This window comes from Nansenia antarctica (genome assembly GCF_963989245.1).
Source record: "Nansenia antarctica genome assembly, chromosome: 9".
Taxonomy (NCBI): domain Eukaryota; kingdom Metazoa; phylum Chordata; class Actinopteri; order Argentiniformes; family Microstomatidae; genus Nansenia; species Nansenia antarctica.
In genome coordinates, this window is record NC_137679.1 from 32,685,819 (window position 1) to 32,705,629 (window position 19,811).

At 47.3% G+C, this 19,811-nt stretch overlaps 2 protein-coding genes across 2 annotated transcripts in view; both read left to right on the forward strand.

The window, feature by feature from the left end:
* Positions 1 to 10,909, forward strand: part of bnc1 (basonuclin zinc finger protein 1) — a gene marked incomplete at both ends in the record, with an annotated part of 25,743 nt that extends 14,834 nt beyond the window's left edge. The window contains 5 exons of the mRNA XM_080539702.1: positions 5,715 to 5,773; positions 5,808 to 5,910; positions 6,420 to 6,655; positions 7,731 to 9,907; positions 10,129 to 10,909. Coding sequence (XP_080395828.1) covers positions 5,715 to 5,773; positions 5,808 to 5,910; positions 6,420 to 6,655; positions 7,731 to 9,907; positions 10,129 to 10,909 — 3,356 coding nt within the window. The remainder of the gene's footprint in view (positions 1 to 5,714; positions 5,774 to 5,807; positions 5,911 to 6,419; positions 6,656 to 7,730; positions 9,908 to 10,128) is intronic.
* An 8,147-nt stretch (positions 10,910 to 19,056) lies between these two features.
* Positions 19,057 to 19,811, forward strand: part of sh3gl3a (SH3-domain GRB2-like 3a) — a 28,812-nt gene continuing 28,057 nt past the window's right edge. Inside the window, exon 1 of the mRNA XM_080539224.1 lies at positions 19,057 to 19,185. Coding sequence (XP_080395350.1) covers positions 19,141 to 19,185 — 45 coding nt within the window. The 5' untranslated portion in view covers positions 19,057 to 19,140. The remainder of the gene's footprint in view (positions 19,186 to 19,811) is intronic.

Here is a 19,811-nt window from a genome sequence, read left to right on the forward strand (position 1 = left end):
TTATTATTATTATTATTATTATTATTATTATTATTATTATTATTGATAGTTAGATTCATAACCCTACGTTTTATGTAACCTATATTTATCCAGGTTAACCTCATTGAGATAAAATCTCGTTCTCAAGAGAGACAAAGTGATGACCATCTCCCTGAGATATGAAACGAGAAATGACTTTAAAATGACAACATCAAAAAAGACGACATTAACAAAATTCTCTGTATCAGTTGAAATCTGTCCAGTCACAAATAGCACACATTCAGAGACAGGTGAACACGTCCACACGAAGATGCTCTGAACTCTCATGTTATACTTCCTGTCATCAGATTACCACTTCCTCCTTACTTTACTGTAATTAGACTGTTAACTGTTTAATGAGTGATCGTATCATTTGACACCCCCCCCCCCCATTTTGCCTCCAGTATCAAAACAGTAGAATGCAATGGGATTATTATTATTATTATTATTATTATTATTATTATTATTACTATTATGATTATTATGATTATAATGATTATTATGATTATGATTATTATTATACAATGTCACTCTGGGCACTCTTGGCATCCGCTGTGATGGTCTCCTAGTGTATCTGGACGAGCCTGCTCCTAATTGATTTGCTTTACACTCCATTATTCCAACAAGGCCAGTCCATCTTCTCTGTCGTGCCCGGCAGCTGTTCCTCCCCTGGTCAGCATCTTTGCTTAAGCAGTTCTGCTGTTGAGTCTATAAACTAGCATGGATGTTATGGACAGATGGCAGGATTTATTTTAAGAGCCAGAGAGGAGACCATTTTAATTTTTTCTGTCAAGGATGTTATGGCTGAGACCCAATGGTGACAGGGAGACGATGTTCCAGAAGTATCCGTGCCAGACGCTACATAACTGACATACATTAGTGGGACAACCTTAACACACGCTGTGTCTCTGTTCCTGCACGGAAAAAATGGGTTTTATTCACGAATCACAGTGAATGTAGCGTGCGTCGTCGTTTTTGGGTTGAAGCTGAGGATTGCCAACGCATAAGGCCGCATGTCATAAATGTGTTTTCCACACTTGGTAATATAACAGACATGTGGTCGCAAGCGGTTATGCACTGAGCTAGTGTATAGCGATCCTCCCCTTTATGATATGTGGTCTTGTGTTTTTGTTCATGCGTGTCCTCCCCTCTGTTTGAGTCTGTGCGGAAAGGTATTTCCCTACACACACGCATACGCGCACACACAGACACACACACACACACACTCCTCCAGATGCATGTTATCACTTAGGTTTGGAGCATCATGGTACGCTGCTCTTGCTTTCTCAGCCTCCCCTGTCTCCCCCCTACCTCCCCTACCTCCCCCGGCTCCCCCCTACCTCCCCCTGCCTACAAATGACTCTCTGTGACTCCCTCTGCCTCCCCCAGCCTTTCCACTCTGTCCTGGCCAGGCCTTCCCTCCCACATAACTGGACTCTCTCTCTCAGCTAAGCAGTGTTTAATGGTAACAAATGGAGAGAGTGAGTAAGGGGGGGGGAGACAGAGACAGATAGGGGGAATTTATAATACATTAACAGTCATTGCGCAATAAAGAGTGATCAGATTTTTTTCCTGGCCTGTGTACTAAGAGTTAGTCAGGAGTGATCCAGAAGCAAGCAAGAGAAAATATTTCCTTTGTTTTAGCAGGTGAGAGAGAGAAAGAGAGAGAGAGAGAGAGAGAGAGAGAGAGAGAGAGAGAGAGAGAGAGAGAGAAGAGAGAGAGAGAGAGACCTCAAGGGGAGGTGAGATTCACCCCCAGAGACATAGAGGGTCAGAAAGATGAAAAGAAAATCAGAGGGAAAGAAAGAAAAAAGAAAGAAAGAAAGAAAGAAAGAGTGGGGAAGAATTTGAGAGAGAAAGAGAAAGGTAGAGAGAGGGAGAGCAGGCGAGAGACACCTTTCAGACATCTGCCTCCCATAGCTCTTGGCTGTGGATCAGCAGAGTGACGGCATGGTGAACACAGCACACACGGAAGAAGATCAGCCTCTGGGTTCTGCTGTTCTGGGGAGCTTCCTTTCCACATCGTCCAACGATTTGTTTGTGAATTTGTTTGCGTCTTGTTCAGTCACTAGTCGTTATTTAGTGCAAAAACGGTGTTAGTTCATCTAATCACACAGAATGTTTTTTGTGAGGACGGTTTCCAGTCCGATTGAGCAACTGTAGTAACTGAACTAGAGACGTTATATATCGAGATTACTTAGTACATTGTTTAGTATGGTTTTGTTATTTGATTATCAAGTGATTGTCCCTTAGCCTAGACTGATATTAAAAGGAGGTGGATAGGCATTGAAATTAGGCAGTTCGTTTGATTCTATGAACAAGGTTTTCGCAACGTGAGACAGGGTTGCAAAAAACTGGACACTTTCCTCAGAGTCGCCTATCCGGTCAGTGTAGAAGACTGTGATAAAAGCATTGAGTTGCTTTCAGAGTTTCCATTCTGAGTCTCTGTATGGACATCCTCCATAGATCCATCTCTTCAGGTTACATCTTAACTGTCCCTCCTAAAGACCTCCTCATCCCCACTACCAGTTTCTCTATTATAAAAAAAAAAAAAAAGCATTCTAACATTGTAACTGCCAATGGCCTCTGGTCATAGCATAGATTACTTTTTCTTACAATGGCTGGTGCATAGATTATGTATTTGTTGTAAGTCGCTTTGGATAAAGGCGTCAGCTAAATGTAATGTAATAAATAAATCTTAGCTATTGTCATTGAGGTAAAAAGCAGGTGACACCATCAGTTGTCCAGTGGTGATTTTTTATAATAAAAAAAACGAGTGACATTGAATATAATAACAATGTGCCGAAAAACATGTGCACTGTGCATTGGTGGGTTTCTGATCACCTCACAATTCTAGAATAAAGTAGAATAAAACCAGTCAGTATATAATTGTTCACACCCTGACACCCAGGGATCAGAGAGTGTTCTCGGTTGGTCGGTCGTCATGGCCACCAGAGTCACCTAGAGTCGGTGTCCCCCGAGGTGGCATGTCAAGATGACGTTTTACTGTATTTCACGGGGAGTCATGAAGTGAATAACTAATTAAGACGAACAACAGGGAGCACAGAGCAGAGGAATCCTGTGTGTGTGTGTGTGTGTGTGTGTGGGTGGGTGGGTGGGTGGGTGTGCATGTGTGTTCACGCATGTGTGTGTGTGCGTGGCGCACTTGTACGCCTGTGTGTGTGTGCTTGTGTGTGTGTGTTTGTGTGTAAGGAATGCTCTGGCCCTGTGAGTGTCTAGAGGGACTGATTGAGATGTATATTAGAGCGAACAGGAGAGGGACCAGTGTGTGTGTGTGTGTGTGACGGGATGGGATTAAGCGTAATTGGGCCATGTTCATTCTGTGCCCTGTAATGATGGGATTACTCTGCACAGAGACGACCAGAGGGTCTCGCACGTCGACGCAGTCTACCAGATGAGAATCAGGTGCCTGGCTGGAATGAGGGGAGGAGGAGAGGAGGAGAGGGAAAGAGAGGGAAGGAGAGGAAGGAAAAGAAAGGAAAATAATAAGAAACGAGAGGGAGGGAGGGAGGGGGGGGTCACCTTTGTAGACCTAAAACGGCCGAGTCAGTGTCAGCCCAATGTCCACCTGACTTCGGCCATTGTTCTCTCACCTATTACCTTTTCTGTCCTACGGCGTCAGGAGGAAGGTGAAAACAAGGAAACTAGGCCCTGAGGAAAGAAGGACGGGCAGCTTTTTGGGGGGGAAACAGGATTACGACTACTATTGAATTTCTCCATATTTTCGACGGAGAGTTTGTGAGTCAGCGTGTGTGACTGATCAGGACTTGGGTAGAAGTCCCCCTCCCGTCCGACGCTGGCGGAGGGCCAGATATCTCTCCATACCCCCGGTATTACGGTTCGCAACTCGGGAGTAAGGTAATCTGATCCCAGATCTGCGGAAAAGGGACAGCTGCTTCCTTCAGAGATGAACAAAGTGATTGACTAAGTGAGAGGGGAGGGTGGGGAGGGTGGAGGGAGTGTGTGTGGGGGGGGGGGGGGTCCCCCTCCCCTTTCCCTGTCGAGAGAGTTAACGCTAACTGGAGCGCTAGCGCTAACTGTTGGGCATGCTGATGGTGTATGCTAATGCTAAAGCCGCTCTGATCATGCATTATAGATGTCGAGGGAGAGGTGCCATGCTGCTCTGTGGGTTAGTGTGTAGCGGTAACAAGGCCCGCTTTGATCACAAATCGGATGGCGCTCCCCGGGTTGTCCGTCGCACCTAATTGTATTTAATTGGCTCGTTTCTCTTTTTGGAGAGGGCAAAAAAAAAAAACGTCCGTTCAGGACGTCCGTTGACGTCAGGAGTCCTTCTAAACACGTTCTCATCTCACCCCTGAGCTTACTTACTCTGCTGCCGCGATGTATGCGTTTGCTGTTTTTGTCACGTCAACCCATCAACGGTGTTATTCAACACCCTGTGTGTGTTCTCTGCCTCTGCTCTATGCTCTATGCTGTAACACCCTTCATACCAACCGACCCCCATATAAGCTCTATGAGTTTCTTACATACTGGCGGATGATGATTGACAGGTTATGTTGCCTATAAGAACTCAGAGTTGCCATGAGGCCCCCCCCGGTCCCCCCGGTCCTCTGGGGTCCCCAGCAGCGCTTTGAGCTGAAGGAAACAAAACAGCCTCCTTTCCTTTCCTTACTTTCCTATCCTTCCTCTCCTCAGCTCCTCTCCTTAATGACTGTGGGTCTGGTCTGGAGAGCTCTGTCTCACCTCACACCACTTAACACTGCTACAGTGTAGACTGCACTCTACGGTAAACAGGAAGCCACAGCACATCAGCGGCAAGCTTCAGTCACTCTCTCTTTCTCTCTCACTCTTTCTCCCTCTCTCTCTCTCTCTGTCTTTCTCCCTCTCTCGCTGTCTTTCTCCCTCTCTCTCCCTTTCTCCCTCTCTCTCTTTCTCCCTCTCTCTCTTACTCTCTCACTTTAGTGTTTGTCCTGAAAGATAAGTGCCATTAGTGGAGTGTGTGTGTGTGGGTGTGTTAGTGTGTGTTTGAGTGTGTGTGAGTGTGCGTGTGTGCATGTGCGTGTGCGTGTGTGAGTGCGTGTGTGAGTGCGTGTGTGTGTGTGTGTGTGTGCGCCTGCCTGTCTGAGGCTTTGATTGGCTGAGATGGTGTAGGTGGTCCAGGTGTGTCAGAGATGGTGACATACCTCATTGTGTAGGCCACCAGCCAGCCAGATCCCTTTGTTCACACACACACACACACACACACACACACACACACACACACGCACACACACACACACACACACACACACACACACACCAACTCTAACAAGGCTCACAGGACAGAGCAGGGATGGTTTTCCACAAAGGCAGAGAGCAAATAACTGTAGGCAATCTGTTGTTTTCCTGGGGAGGGGACATTTTCCCCTCAGAAACACAGAGGATCTGTTTTCCACGGTTGTAGGTGACTTGGCGATGCACAGGACGGGACTGAATGATAGATGGGGAGACTGTCTTCCATGGGATTGAGCATTAATCCCTTCATCAGATGAATCTCTTGTGTGTTTCTTGTCCAGGATTGTAGTTACATTTTCCTACGACTACACTGGGAAACACAGGGGATGAGCCCCTCCAACAACCTTAAAGTGTGTCTCCTCCCCTCCTTTCCTCACCTCCTTCCCTCATCTTCTTTCCTCTGTCTGCCACTGATCTCTGTGTCTTCTACGTCTCTGTAGAACAACTGACCACGGAGCTTGACGTGACAAAGATGTACCAGTTGTATGCGTCCTCCGCTGTAGGCTGATGGTTGGTGTTTGTGTTTGGGACAGGCTATCTGCTGCACCCTGGTCAACTGTAACTGTGACAGTTTCAAACCTGGGAAGCTGAAGAGGAGACAGTGTGAACACTGCAAGCATGGCTGGGTAGCACACGGTAAGCTAAGCAAAGATTATTTTTAAGGTTATTTTTGGGCAGACCCACTCATATTTTTCATTTTATTGGATAGAGATAGTGAAGATAGACAGGAAAGTAAGGAGAAAAGACCACCGGACTGCCACAGCCATGCACTGATTGTGTTTGATTTCTCTAGCCTAATCATTTAAAACGATTGTGTACATTATTACATCATGATACATGTTTTTTTTTTGCATGTGACCAGTTAAAAAACATATTTTCCTGATTTAAGTGGACTAAATGACTCATAAGCACTCGCTCTTCCAAGGGCTCCACTTTGCTTCTGCTAAGTAGCACCAATAGAGAAACAACATGTTTTACTATTCCAAAGGGATACGCCATCTGTTTAACCTCAGTAATAATGATGTCCTCTCTACAACTACATTTCATTGGAGTAAAGTATGAAACAAAGTGTGTAAAATGTGTTTGTGTGTGTGTGTGTGTGTGTGTGTGTGTGTGTGTGTGTGTGTGTGTGTGTGTGTGTACAGCGCTGAGTAAGCTGAAGGTGCATCACATGTACCAGGGCAGCCAGGTGGAGATCGTCCACTCCAACGTGGTGTTTGACATCTGCAGCCTGATGCTGTACGGGACCCAGGCCATCCCCGTGCGGCTGAAGATCCTGCTGGACAGACTCTTCTCTGTGCTCAAACAGGAAGAGGTCAAACAAATACTCAACGCCCTGGACTGGACGCTGCAGGACTACATACGAGGATATGTACTACAGGTGAGGGAGTGTGTGTGTGTGTGTGTGTGTGTGTGTGTGTGTGTGTGTGAGAGAGAGAGAGAGAGAGAGAGAGAGAGAGAGAGAGAGAGAGAGAGAGAGAGAGAGAGAGAGAGAGAGAGAGAGAGAGAGAGAGAGAGAGAGAGAGAGAGAGAGAGAGAGAGAGAGAGAGAGAGAGAGAGAGAGAGAGAGAGAGAGAGAGAGAGAGAGAGAGAGAGAGAGAGAGAGAGAGAGAGAGAGAGAGAGAGAGAGAGAGAGAGAGAGAGAGAGAGAGAGAGAGAGAGAGAGAGAGGATTAATGAAGGACAGCACCTCTCTAGGAGCCTCTGAGCCTGGGGCCATGCTGAGGAGGTCTCACGACTGATGGGGGGAGAGATTTGTAAATATTGTTTTTGGCCCCAGATTTCCCTCACAACCCAGAGCCAAGCCCAAGTAGTCAACACAGCATCGGTCATGGCTCTCTTCGATTAGCACCTCATCAAGTATTCAGGTTGGGGCTGCGTTTAATTCATGTTAGCTCATCTAATGGCTAACGTAGAGTTGAGAATCCTCGACAGGCGCCCAAACGAATGCCGTGTGATGAAATATTAATCATGGTTACAGCATGGAGCTGCTGCCTGACTTTCAAAGACGCCCGAACTCATATGTGATTACTGCTGGGCTGGGGAGAGGCCCGACTTGATCAATGTGAAGCCCCCCTCTCATTTTGCCTTCTCTGATCTCCCACCCTGGTGTGTGTGTGTGTGTTGTGTGTTGTGTGCCCATCCGTCTGTGTGTGTGTCCTCTTTTCGCCGATGCTGTTGGGGAGAGAGGGGAGAGTCCACATGATTTAAATGGAAGATCGGTAGAGATGAAACGTAGCGCTGCTGTAATGAGGACTCCCTGGGTTGTGTGGCACCCAGCTCACATGAACTCTACATCTGACTCTTTTATTTACCAAATAATGTCAGTCAAGGTTATGTAAAATATGTCATCTTGACATGCAAATATAGAAATGCATCCCAGAAGAGATTACTAATGATGAAATCTCTCTCTCTATCTCTCTCTCTCTCTCTCCCTCTCTCTCTCTGTGCCTGAAGGACGTAGCTGGTAAGGTATTGGACCGCTGGGCTATCATGACGTTCGAGGAGGAGATAGCGACCTTGCAGCAGTTCCTGCGTTTCGGGGAGACCAAGTCCATCGTGGAGCTGATGGCTCTGCAGGACAAGGAGGGCCAAGCCGTCCTGGTGCCCAGCACCCGCACCAACTCGGACATCCGCACCTTCATCGAGCGCAGCACCTCGCACACACCCAACAGCGTCACCCCCAAGGTGGAGAAGCTGACCGGCTCCAACGTACACCACTTTGAGAACTTCATCAACAGCATGGCCTTCATGTTGCCCTTCCAGCTGCTGGGCTCCGTCCCCGCGCCGCTCCTGGGCGCGCCACCGGGGGCGCTGCAGCAGCTGGGGCTCCACGGCCAGATGGACCAGCAGAGCCAGAGGCGGGACGAAGCGGGGCAGGGTCGGGACAGGGACGTCCCGCTGCCCCACCCCCACCCCCCCATCGAGAGCAGCCTGGTGGGCTCCAGCTCGGCCTCCTTCACCTCGGACCTAGACCGGGGCGCCGACCACCCGCTGGACGGCCTCTCGGCCACGACCAAGATGGAGGCCGAGGACTTCCCCACCAGCGACAACTACTCCGACGGCCCCTCCACGCCCTGCACCCCCTCCATGAGCTCGGACCTCACGCAGATGTCCCCCGAGAGCAAGCTGCGCTGCCTGGACCGGAACGGAGGAGGAGGAGGCGGGGGGAGCGGTCTGAAGAAGGGCCGCGTGTACTGCAGCGCCTGCGACAAGACCTTCTACGACAAAGGCACGCTGAAGATCCACTACAACGCCGTGCACCTGAAGATCAAGCACAAGTGCACCATCGACGGCTGCAACATGGTGTTCAGCTCCCTGCGTAGCCGGAACCGCCACAGCGCCAACCCCAACCCGCGCCTGCACATGCCCATGAACCGCAACAACCGCGACAAGGACCTCCGCGGCAGCCTGTCGGGAGACGAGGGCTCCGAGGGGGAGAAGCACTCGGACTACGGCCCCTCCTCCGCCCCCCTGTCGTCCCCCGAAGGCCACAAGTCGGCGCCCAGCAGCTACATGGTGAGCCACTTGGACACCACCGTCAGCGGCGGCGCCACCAAGCTCCACAGCAGCAGCTTCCCCAGCATGGGCCAGAGCGGCATCCTCTTCCCCAACCTGAAGACGGTCCAGCCCGTCCTGCCCTTCTACCGCAGCCTGGTGACCCCCGCCGAGCTGGCCAACACCCCCGGCACCCTGCCCTCCCTCCCCCTCCTGTCCTCCTCCGTCCCTCTCAAACCCACCGCCGCCCCCGCCGACTTCTGCACGGCCGACCCCGTACCGAAGAAGAAGTCCCGCAAATCCAGCATGCCCATCAAGATCGAGAAGGAGTCGGTGGAGAGGGAGGGGGGGATGGGGGAGGGAAGTAGCTCCGAGGACGAAGGCCCTCTGCAGGGCAAGGACAGGGAGGAGTGTGCAAGAAGAGGAGGAGGGTATGTGAGGGAGAGAGAGGGGGAGGAGAGGGGCTTGTATCTGGTGGGGGAGAGAGAGAGAGACAGAGAGGGGGTGAAGCGGTCATTAGACCACAGCCTGGACAGGGAGATGTGCAGAGGCCAGGAAGAGGAGGACGACGAGAGGGAGGCGGAGGGGCCCCGTCAGATAGAGACAGGGGTCATCACCTGTGCCTCCTCCCCCTACGACAGCAGACTGAAGGAGAACCACAGAGAGAACCACTCCCTGTCCCACAGAGGGGAACACAGAAACCATGTCGAAAACCGCTCCCTCTGCCGAGAACCAGGAGAGAGGGGGGAGGAGGGAGAGAGGGGGGAGGAGGGAGAGAGGGAGGAGGAGGGAGAGAGGGACTGCCAGCAGCCAGACAACAAGCTGTGTGACTCGGAGTACGAGGAGGGTGACCACAGGGTGACTAACGGAGGTCTGTTTAGACTATCGGAGAGAGAGAAGGACGGGCCCCAAGGATGTCTGGAAGACTACGGTGACGCGGCCCTGACTCACGCGGACCCTGAGGGGGTGTGTTCGGACAGGGACGACCTGCCGCACCACTGCGAGATCTGCAGCAAGACCTTCAAGAACCCCTACAGCGTGAAGATGCATTACCGCAACGTCCACCTGAAGGAGATGCACATGTGCACGGTGGACGGCTGCAACGCCGCGTTCCCGTCCCGCAGGAGCAGAGACAGGTGAGAGAGAGGCCGCAGCCGCAAACACACGTGCGAATTCAAGACGAATTTATTTAACTGAGTTCAGGTCTGTAGATAGATACACCATAAAAGTCAGAGAGTTATCAAGAGTAATCGACATCCACCAAATGTAATGCGATCAGTGTCACGAAAATGATTCATAGGAAAACAAGCCAATAACTTATTCCGATTTTGTGTGTGTCTGTCTGTCTGTCTTCCAGGCACAGCTCAAATCTGAACCTCCATCACAAGCTGCTGACCAAAGACACGTACACCCCTCCCAACTCGCTCTACTCCCCCACCTCGCTGTGTCGGGACAGGGAGTCCCTCGGCCTAGACTACTGCCCGGACCAGAGAGAGAGAGACCCCACGGGCCAGACCTCGGTCATCTTCAGAGGCCACAACCGCATGGGTCTAGTCTTCCCCATGAGCAAGATGGCCGACATGGCAGAGAACTCAGAGGTGTCTCCCTCAGGGGAGGTGGTGGGAGGAGGAGTAGGCATGGAGGAAGGGGCGGTACTGGACCTGAGCACCTCCTCCTCTGCGCCTCCTCGCGGCGGGGGCAGCGCCCGCTCCTCCTGGGACTCGGACGGGGCTGGCAGCGAGGAGGGGGAGGGGCTACAGGAGGAGCCTCTCCCGATGGAGGAGGACAGCGATGAGAGCTGTGACGGTATCGGTCTAGGAGGCCCCGTGGGGGAGGGGTTAGGGCTTGGGGGGGAGAGAACCCTGGGCTGTGTGGGGGGGGTACAGGGGGGGCTACACGTCAGCGGCGGCGGCTCCCCCATCACCTGTCATGTGTGCCAGAAGGTCTACAGCAACAAGGGCACGTTCAGAGCACACTACAAGACTGTCCACCTACGACTGCTGCACAAGTGTAAGGTTCCAGGCTGCGACACCACCTTCTCCTCCGTACGCAGCCGGAACCGACACAGCCAGAACCCTAACCTCCACAGGAACCTGACTGTCAGCACCGGCACCGGCCTGACTCTGGACCAGGAGTAGGGCCCGTCTGGCCCGTCTGGCCCACCTTCACACCACAGGACCCTGATCCCATTCCCTCACTGTATTTGTCTCTCTTGATTTGACATGAAAACAGGCTTGCCAGTTAGCACTTTTTGAATACATTCATACTGTCGTTGTTTTTGTTTGGGGGAAAGGGGAGTTTAAGTGTTTAGTGAGCTAGTCCAGGGGAAGCTGATGGAGGTAGAAATCGGAGGACGGACTCATTGTAATGCACAGAATGGAATGAGGAGTGCTATCAAAAACATGTGCGACTTCTGCCTCCACCAGCCTCTCCTGTGAGCTTCGGGTTGTTTTGATACAGCAGACGTGTCTGCTTTGTCTGTGCAAATGGTATGGTATATCTCCCTGAGTGGTGAGTGGATTCTTCCATGTTCAAGATTGTTTGGCAACTTTTTACATTCCTTTTAACATTTCTCACACTTTTTGTTACGTTTTTCCCGTCTTCCGTGATAATGTCATTTCATACAGATATTCACTAATGCAACGTCATTGTTGACATTCTGAACAATCCCCAAACAAATTCTCAAGTATCTCTTATCTGGAAAGGCCCTGCTTAGGTATGCCTTTTTTTTTTGTTGCAGTTTTTGGTTTAAAACAATGCATGATCTTGAGATATCTTGAGATATCCCCTCTCTAGTTCTTTTTATTTCTATGCAGTAATTATAAACACATATTTCCATTGCTTTGCCTTAGTCCCGTTTAAACCACTTAAGTCCAGACTAGATCAACTGTTTGTTTCTCATGTACTGTTCAGTTGTCCAATATTTCAGTCATCAACGGTAACAAGTGAAATATTTTGGGTACTCTTGTTAAATATTGTTGACTTGATGTCTACATTTTCATTGTGAGTTAATGCGTATTGTTCCAATCAAAAAGCAGCTGTGACGTTTTAGATGTGTGGCGTATGTTCATTTTGACTGTGGTCTTTAAAAAAAATCTTTGTTACAAAACCTTTAAGTGTTGTGAACTTGGTCAATAAGTTATTGTTTGGTGTTGTATGTGTGATTCTGTTCCTCCTGTCCTTGCTGTTCTGGTTGTTGCATAATGCTAATGTTGACCAAAGATTTCTCTTCGACCTGACTTGAGGTGCATATCAAACCCTCACGTTGTCCATGAGGTATGCAGTATTAAACAGCCCTCACACACAGCCTTCTCAACACTCTGAAAAAAAACACCTCAAGGCAAACAGCAGTATTCAGACTTGGGCTCTGTTTAAAAAGCTAACAACTCTAAATTATTTATACATTGTCAGTGGTCTTTTTGTTCAAGGCTTAGGGCTCTTAGTTTACAGATAGATAGATGACATCTGTGGACGTCCACTATTCACTCGACAGAGACCAATAGAGCGGTGATGACGAGTGGGGTAAGAAATCACTGTCTCCAAGCGATGGAAAAAAATATATTGTACTGTGAACGAGTCAAACACTGAGAAAATAAAAAAACAGAGGTTTGTATCCAGGGCCCAATGTCAAAACACACTCAAAACATCTGGTACGTACAGTAAATGTTTATTGAATTGTATATTTTGTGAATAGAGTAATTTGTAATCTGAAAGAAACCAAAAAACGTATACTGTATAAAGTTTGCTCATTTTACTGGACATGTTCTGCATCCTAAGAGATGGTTTTTGAAAAAGATGTCCAAAGTACATTTCTCTGATAATCTTACAATGTTTTTTTGGTCTAGGTTTGCTCAGTATTCTGCATATATATTTTTCATTATGTATTTAATTACATTGAGCTATAAAAGATCCATTTCTTTGTGAAGTTGTATGGATTTGTAAAAAGAGCAAAAACCAACATGTTGATAGATGTTTTTTGATTTAATGTTACAATATTCATTCCTACTCAATAAAAAGCCATATCTGTTTGCATGCTTTGGTTTTATTTTATAGCTATTTCTTGCTATGATTGTAATTCAGAAATATGTTTTATTAGGAAAAGAAAAGAAAAGATTTAGTAGAAAAATCAATGAACATGACCGCTAGAAATAATACCAGGACACAAACAGCTTTTAGAGCTCAAAGCACTTTTTTTGGGTGCTACTCATCATTGATAGAAACTACTCCCACACAAGTATCTACCGTGCTTATTAGAAATGTGCAGAGGAAAGTGTGTGTGCAGCATTAATTCTTATCTCTTCTCTTTAACAACCTTATAAAAGCATCCAGCCAGCCCCAGCCCCAGCCCCAGCCAGTCCCCTGGGGCCTGAGAGTGGTTTGTACCAGGCAGAGCTGCCACTGATGAGGCACTAACAACATGGTGGTCAGGGGGTCACAGTCCATAGCCTTGATTCAGGTTTACTTGACCCGAGCGTGACCCCTAAGACATCCAGACACTAACAAACACAAACCAAACTATAACAGGTATGACACCTGTATTAAACAACAACAAGAAATATTAAAGAAATGTGGTTATAGACTAGACTAGTCTTTAATGTTAGTACATAGAAAGATCATTCTGAGCCAGAATAATTTGTCCATTGGAAACCTAAATGTGTGTGTGTGTGTGTGTGTGTGTGTGTGTGTGTGTGTAGATCATTGAAGGGGTGTTGAGCGTTGTCATCTCGCAGTGCAGGGGTCGAAGGGTGTTAGTGTAAATGGACCAGAGAGACAGTAGGAGTAGCGGGCCTACACCATGGAGCGAGTAGGACGAATCACTTATGCAACGCAGCGAAAGCTACAACCAGCTCTAATGCCATGAAACGGAGGCTGAAAGCGTTGTGTAACGCTCCATTTTTCAGCCAACCCACCGCTCACATTTACATTTACATCTACCCCTAGCAGTTCTTCACCACTTAGCTACTGAAAAAGCCCTGTTCTGACAAGTGCTTGGGTCCTCTATCGCTGGTGTGGGAATCTAGCACCACTCAAAGAGGGTGTGCGACTGTTATTTCAGTCCCTCCGCTGCACTGCATGTAGGCGACAGTGTTCCACAGAAGAATCGTGAACTGTTGAGGTGGACCGCTTGCTCAACTCCCACCACATTCTGTTAACAGCTCAAGCTAAAGATTTGTGTTTGACATTTGAAGTGTCAGGGGAGCTCTATTGAAGCGGTGGTTATGTGGATGTAGAGATGGTAGTAATGGATTCTTGCTATATTCTTGCTATTTTTGCAATAACACACTCACTCGTATTGCTGCCAATTCATACTGGGTCGTGGTTGAAGACTGGACTTGCTATAAAACAGTTGTCCAACTATAGCACTTAGTGCACCAAAACCCACACACTCTACTGATGCGTGCTTCCACAAATATTTATCCTAATGAAGTGAACAAAATAACTTCAGTGACATAAGACTTTTGTTGACTATTAAAAGAAAATGAAACATAAATCATTGTTCTTGCTTGTGTCCTTACTTCATTACAATAATCTTTCCCTCACTCAGCACCTGAGAAACAATGGATGGGAGCAGGCCAAGATTCCAACCACTGCAGCAGACCCAGAGGAACACTGCTGTCGAGCCACACATGTTCCACGGACAGGGGTCTTTCTGGGGCACTGACACCCGATCCCACCTCTCAGTCCTGGGCTGAGGACGAGGGTAGGAGGCATGGGGGGAGAGGGGGAAAGGAGGTGGGCAAGGCAGGGGGGGGAGAGGGGAGGTGGGGGGGGGGGGGGGGGGGCGGTAAGGCAGGGGAGAGAATGGATTGTCCACGGGTGCTTGGGAAGCTGATGAATACGAGAGGGTATTACCGCCTCGGCAGTCCAGCAGCCAGATGGACAGCAGATGACTTTTGTTCCTCCTAATACTTCACGGGCTGAGGAGGAGGAGGAGGAGGGGGGAGGAGTGGGGGAGGAAGAGGGGGGGAGAGGAGGGAGAATGTTTCTGAGTTCTGGACAACTTACATCACCCCATTCTCTCTCATAGATAGTTCATTCCCTGTTCCCTGGTTACTCACAATGGAAAAGTGCAAAAGAAGGGCACAAATCTTAACCTATGTGTGCATTGTGCATTGAATATAAAGATCTTACATAAAGTACAGTGTTTATTTCACGCTAGATAGAGAAAGTAGCAACTGATGAACTTATTAATAAACAAACACTAACCAATCAACAGACCCGCGTTTGAATGAGGTTCTGACTTTAAGAAGTTCTACAGCTGCCTTTTCTGCCGGAACTTGTCTAAGTGGGCGAGAGTGGGCAAGGCTGCCATCTTCTAACCTGATCGCTGGATTTCTTTTAGTCAGAAAGTGGCCTGTGAGTGGGAGGAAAGAGCAAAAGTATTTTTGTCTCATTAAAATGTCTCATTGAACACAAACAATTTATATGAACCCCCCTAGGCATATAGCACAGCGTGTATAACCCATTATGTGATACAGCTGCATAACATTCAATACGTAATTGTCTATACTTGACCTAACATGGCTACTGCATTAATGCAGTCCAAATCATTGACAAATCACAACGGCAATGTAATTGCAATGATACAAATGCAGTGGCCACACATTAAGGTTGCTTACAGCATTCAAGTTCTATATGACAAACATTACTAACTGTGCTATTTACATTTGATAAACCTTAAGTAGCTGTATTTGGCTTTGGTCTAGATGTGTTATTATCCCTTTAGATTCCTATGTGTCTGTGTACCTTTAAACTTTAACCTGTTAACATTAATTAACATTAACATTAATTAACATTAATTATCAATAAAACCATGTCCTTTACAGGGGAAGATTAGGCTGCTGGTGCTATAGGCGGACTATATCCTTCTCTCACTTAAAGCTGAACGGTGTCAACTATGCTCTTATGCATAGGCTTATGTCTAAACCCCAACTATTTTTGATAAAGTTGAGTAATCGTTTCATGATCTGAAAACTAGTCCAAGTCTGCCCCCTGGTGGTAGAGTTTCACAGTCTTTGTGAGGAATTTATCTCATTTCCTTGGAATATAACACCTCCCTGTGGTTTTGACTGCACACTACAATCTCTACAGCTTTTTGTTCCTGTCTAATGGACATGTAAGTCTTTGATAGGCACTACTCAGAGAACCAAAGTCTTTGATAGGCACTACTCAGAGAACCAAAAGAGGGTTCTTGGCCGTTCCTGTCGAGAACCATTCATGTAGAACCCCAGCTCTTTAGTGCTCATCGACGGAGGGAGCGTGGAGAGAGTCTCAACCCTCCGATTCCTGGGGGTGCACATACAGGATGACCTGTCCTGGAAGAACAACACAGCAGCCATCATCAAGAAGGCACAATAGCGGCTCTTCTTCCTGAGAGTCCTCAGGAAGGACCACACCAGACAGGAGATACTGGTGGCCTTCTACCGCTGCGCAGTGGAGAGCATCCTCACCTACTGCATCTGCAACTGGTTCTCCAGCTGCACAGCCGCAGAGAGGAATGCGCTACAGAGTCGTGAGAACGGCCCAGAAGATCACCGGCGCCCCCCTCCCCTCTCTGGAAGAGCTGTACAACACACGCTTTCTCAGGAAGGCCTCCAAGATCTCCAGAGACCCATCCCACCCTGGGTACGAACACTTTGCTCGGCTGCCCTCGAACAGGCGGTACAGGACCATGTTCGCAAGGACAAACAGACTGAAGCTCAGCTTCTACCCCAGGGCCATCCAGGCCCTGAACACAGCAAAGACCTAGGTTCTGGGCCCTGGACAGTCTGGACGGATTGATGGCAGCTGCTGGATTGAAAAATCAGGTGTAGTGCTGAGGCACAACTGTGTACATTTCAAACCTGCAAACTGCGACACTTTAAATGAATGTGCAATAACACTATGTGCAATATGACAACCCTAGGGTACATAAGGTTGCAGAGAAATAGGAAATGTTAGAATAGGTATAGCATAGCATAGAGTACAGCACAGTGTTTTATCTGTACAGTATAGTATAGTGGATAGTGTACATAGCCTTTATTTATGTAAACCAGCTCTTTTCCCTTCTTGTTTTTTTAGTTTTTTTTTTCTTCCCTAGCACCAGGGGAGCCCCCCCCCCCTCCCAAATTTCGTTGTTTGGTACCTGTACTATAGCAATGACAATAAAGACCATTCATTCATTCATTCATTCATTCATTCATTCATTTATTCAATGTAAAAAATGTTGTGTGTGTGTGTGTGTGTGTGTGTGTGTGTGTGTGTGTGTGTGTGTGTAATGTTACAAGAGTAAAATTCTTAGGCTTCGGTTCCTGACATTGCAGCACAAGACAAGAAGGCAAGATAAAAACCTGACAGTAGTACAGGACATAAGTGACAAATAAGACAAATACAATAAGCAGTACAACTAGTAATAAAATAAGTAATTCAAGTAGCAAAGAGTCTGTGAGCTTAAGTTTGAGGTAGTCTGTATACATGGGGTGTGCTTGGGGATGATATAGTCAATTATCTCCAGTGGGCTTGTTCATGAGCCTGATGGCCTGGGGGAAGTAGCTGTTGGTTAGCCTCTGAGCTCTGGGCCTGAGGCTCCGGAAGAGGCTTCGCCTATTGGACGGCATTGGTTCGAACAGACTATGGGTGGGGTGGCTGGGATTTCGTGTGTGCGTGTGTGCGTGTGTATTTGTATATGTTATATACTCCATCCCCTTGGTCCGGACCATGAAAGGCAAGAGGGCGTTCTCATTTGCAGCCCCTTCCTCTTGGAATTCTTTACAGCAGAGTCTGAAACTGTCTCATCTGATCCCTCTTTCGAGTTTCAAGCTCTTGCTGAGAGACATACAGTGCGAGTCTATGATTTGTTCTTGCAATTGAGTTGACCCTCCCTTTTGCCCATTGCTGACCCCTCCCTGTCCCTAGCTCTTTAGCTGTCTAGTTTTAGGTTTTGTAGTTTTAGTTTAGTTTTAGACTGTTTTAGACTGTTTTAGACTAGTTTTAGTTTTAGACTATGTAGTTTTAGTTTAGTTTTTAGACTATGTAGGCCAGGTTTTGTATTGTATTTGTTTGTGGTGGATGTTGTTGTATGCCTGTGAACAGGTCACACTTGAAAATGAGCCCTTGGGGCTCAATGTGTTTTTACCTGTATAAATAAAGGTTAAATAAAAATAAAATAAAATAAAGATATTTACATTTACATTTTTGTTATTTAGCAAACGCCTTTATCTAAATCGACTACCACTAAGTAAGTGAATCATGTATCTCAGTCATAGCAAGAAAAAGTAATTTATGTTAGGACCAGAGGCCATTGGCAGTCATAATGCTAGAAGAAAGAAGAATTAAGATTGTGTGCGTGTGTGTTCTGGAAATGTTGCAAGCTGTCACTAATATACCAGTGTAAACTGTAGCCTACAGGAACTACGCAGGGTAAATTGTGTAAGCTCCCCCATACTTTCGGTACTGTTGCATTTGACCTTTACTAACACTAGAGGGCGCTGTAACACAATAGTTGTCCCCCATGCTTATGCTTATGGTTTCAAGCACCTGCTAAATGGATTGATCATACTGCTAAAATCATGCCATATGGGGGGGCTAATGACATATAGACCAATGAGTGGAGGATTTTATCAAGTTCAGCTAGACCAGGCTACATATTTCAAGGGAATAGCAATTGGAGAATGTATGTCTAAGAAATTTAACGCGATAAATGTATCCACTGAAACCATAGATAGATAGATAGATAGATAGATAGATAGATAGATAGATAGATAGATAGATAGATAGATAGATAGATATATAGACAACAACAACAACATAAAGTGACAATGTAATAGGCAAAATAAAATTGGATACAAATACAAAATAAACATAGACCAATATCTAAACATGTATATACCGTATATAGCCTACCGTAGATAATATACATTTGGGAACTTATATACCGTAGGTAATAGACATTTGGGACCTTATTATGTTATATACATATTACAACACTCCCCCCTCCCTCCCCATGCTCTCATGTATTGTGCCGTGCGCTGTTTTCAAGCGTGGGTTTTCTCCGCCCGACAAAACATTTACATAAACTTGGCGCTTTCGACCAATAGGATTCTCCGCCCGCCAAAACATTTACATAAACTTGGCGCTTTCGACCAATCGGATTTGAGAACCGCCGACATCTCTCCGATGCAGGAAAGCTCTCCTCCTCCAACGCAGCAAGCCTGCCGCTGCCTGGCTGTCGGACGCAGAGGCAAGTGGCAACAAGGAGAAACAGCGGAGGCGAACCAACGGAAAAGGGAGGGAGCACCTCGGAGTAGATCAACACTGTTATTGTTTGATTTATTTTTCCTTCATATCTCATCTTCTGCTCTCTTCAAAGGGAACTGATACAGCTTTGAGGATGTCCGTGGCCGGGCTCAAGAAGCAGTTCCACAAAGCCAGCCAGGTAAGGAGACGCGCCCCGTTATTTCATAATAAAGCTGCCATGTTTTTCATTATGTGTATGTGCATCATTATCCAACGATAGTCCGCTACCTAAAATATATTACAGGGCAAACTAATACCAACCTAGATTCAGCTCCGTTCCGTTTGGCTTCCACCATCAAATCGTAGTCGACGTTGTTGTTGCCCATCTGGTGGCTCCAGAGTCCAGACACCCAGGTTCTGGTGGCTCCAGAGTCCAGACACCCAGGTTCTGGTGGCTCCAGAGTCCAGACACCCAGGTTCTGGAGGCTCCAGAGTCCAGACACCCAGGTTCTGGTGGCTCCAGAGTCCAGACACCCAGGTTCGGTTGTCAGGGATTCAATCATGGGTCGGGCTGCTGTGTGAGTGGGGCATACTAACAAACAAATGAATACGTCTGGTAAGCAGCAACTAGTAGCAAGTGCAGCAGATTCCTGTTAATTTCCAGAATGCAATTTAGTTTAAATCTTCTAATTCATTTGCAAGCTGGTGCAAACTAAGCCGCTATTCACTGGGAGGTCCCCACGGCAAAAACAAAGCCTCTCATACAATGGAGAACTCCCCACAAAGCTGTCTAGATCTTAGAAAACACTCTGGTCCCACACCGTC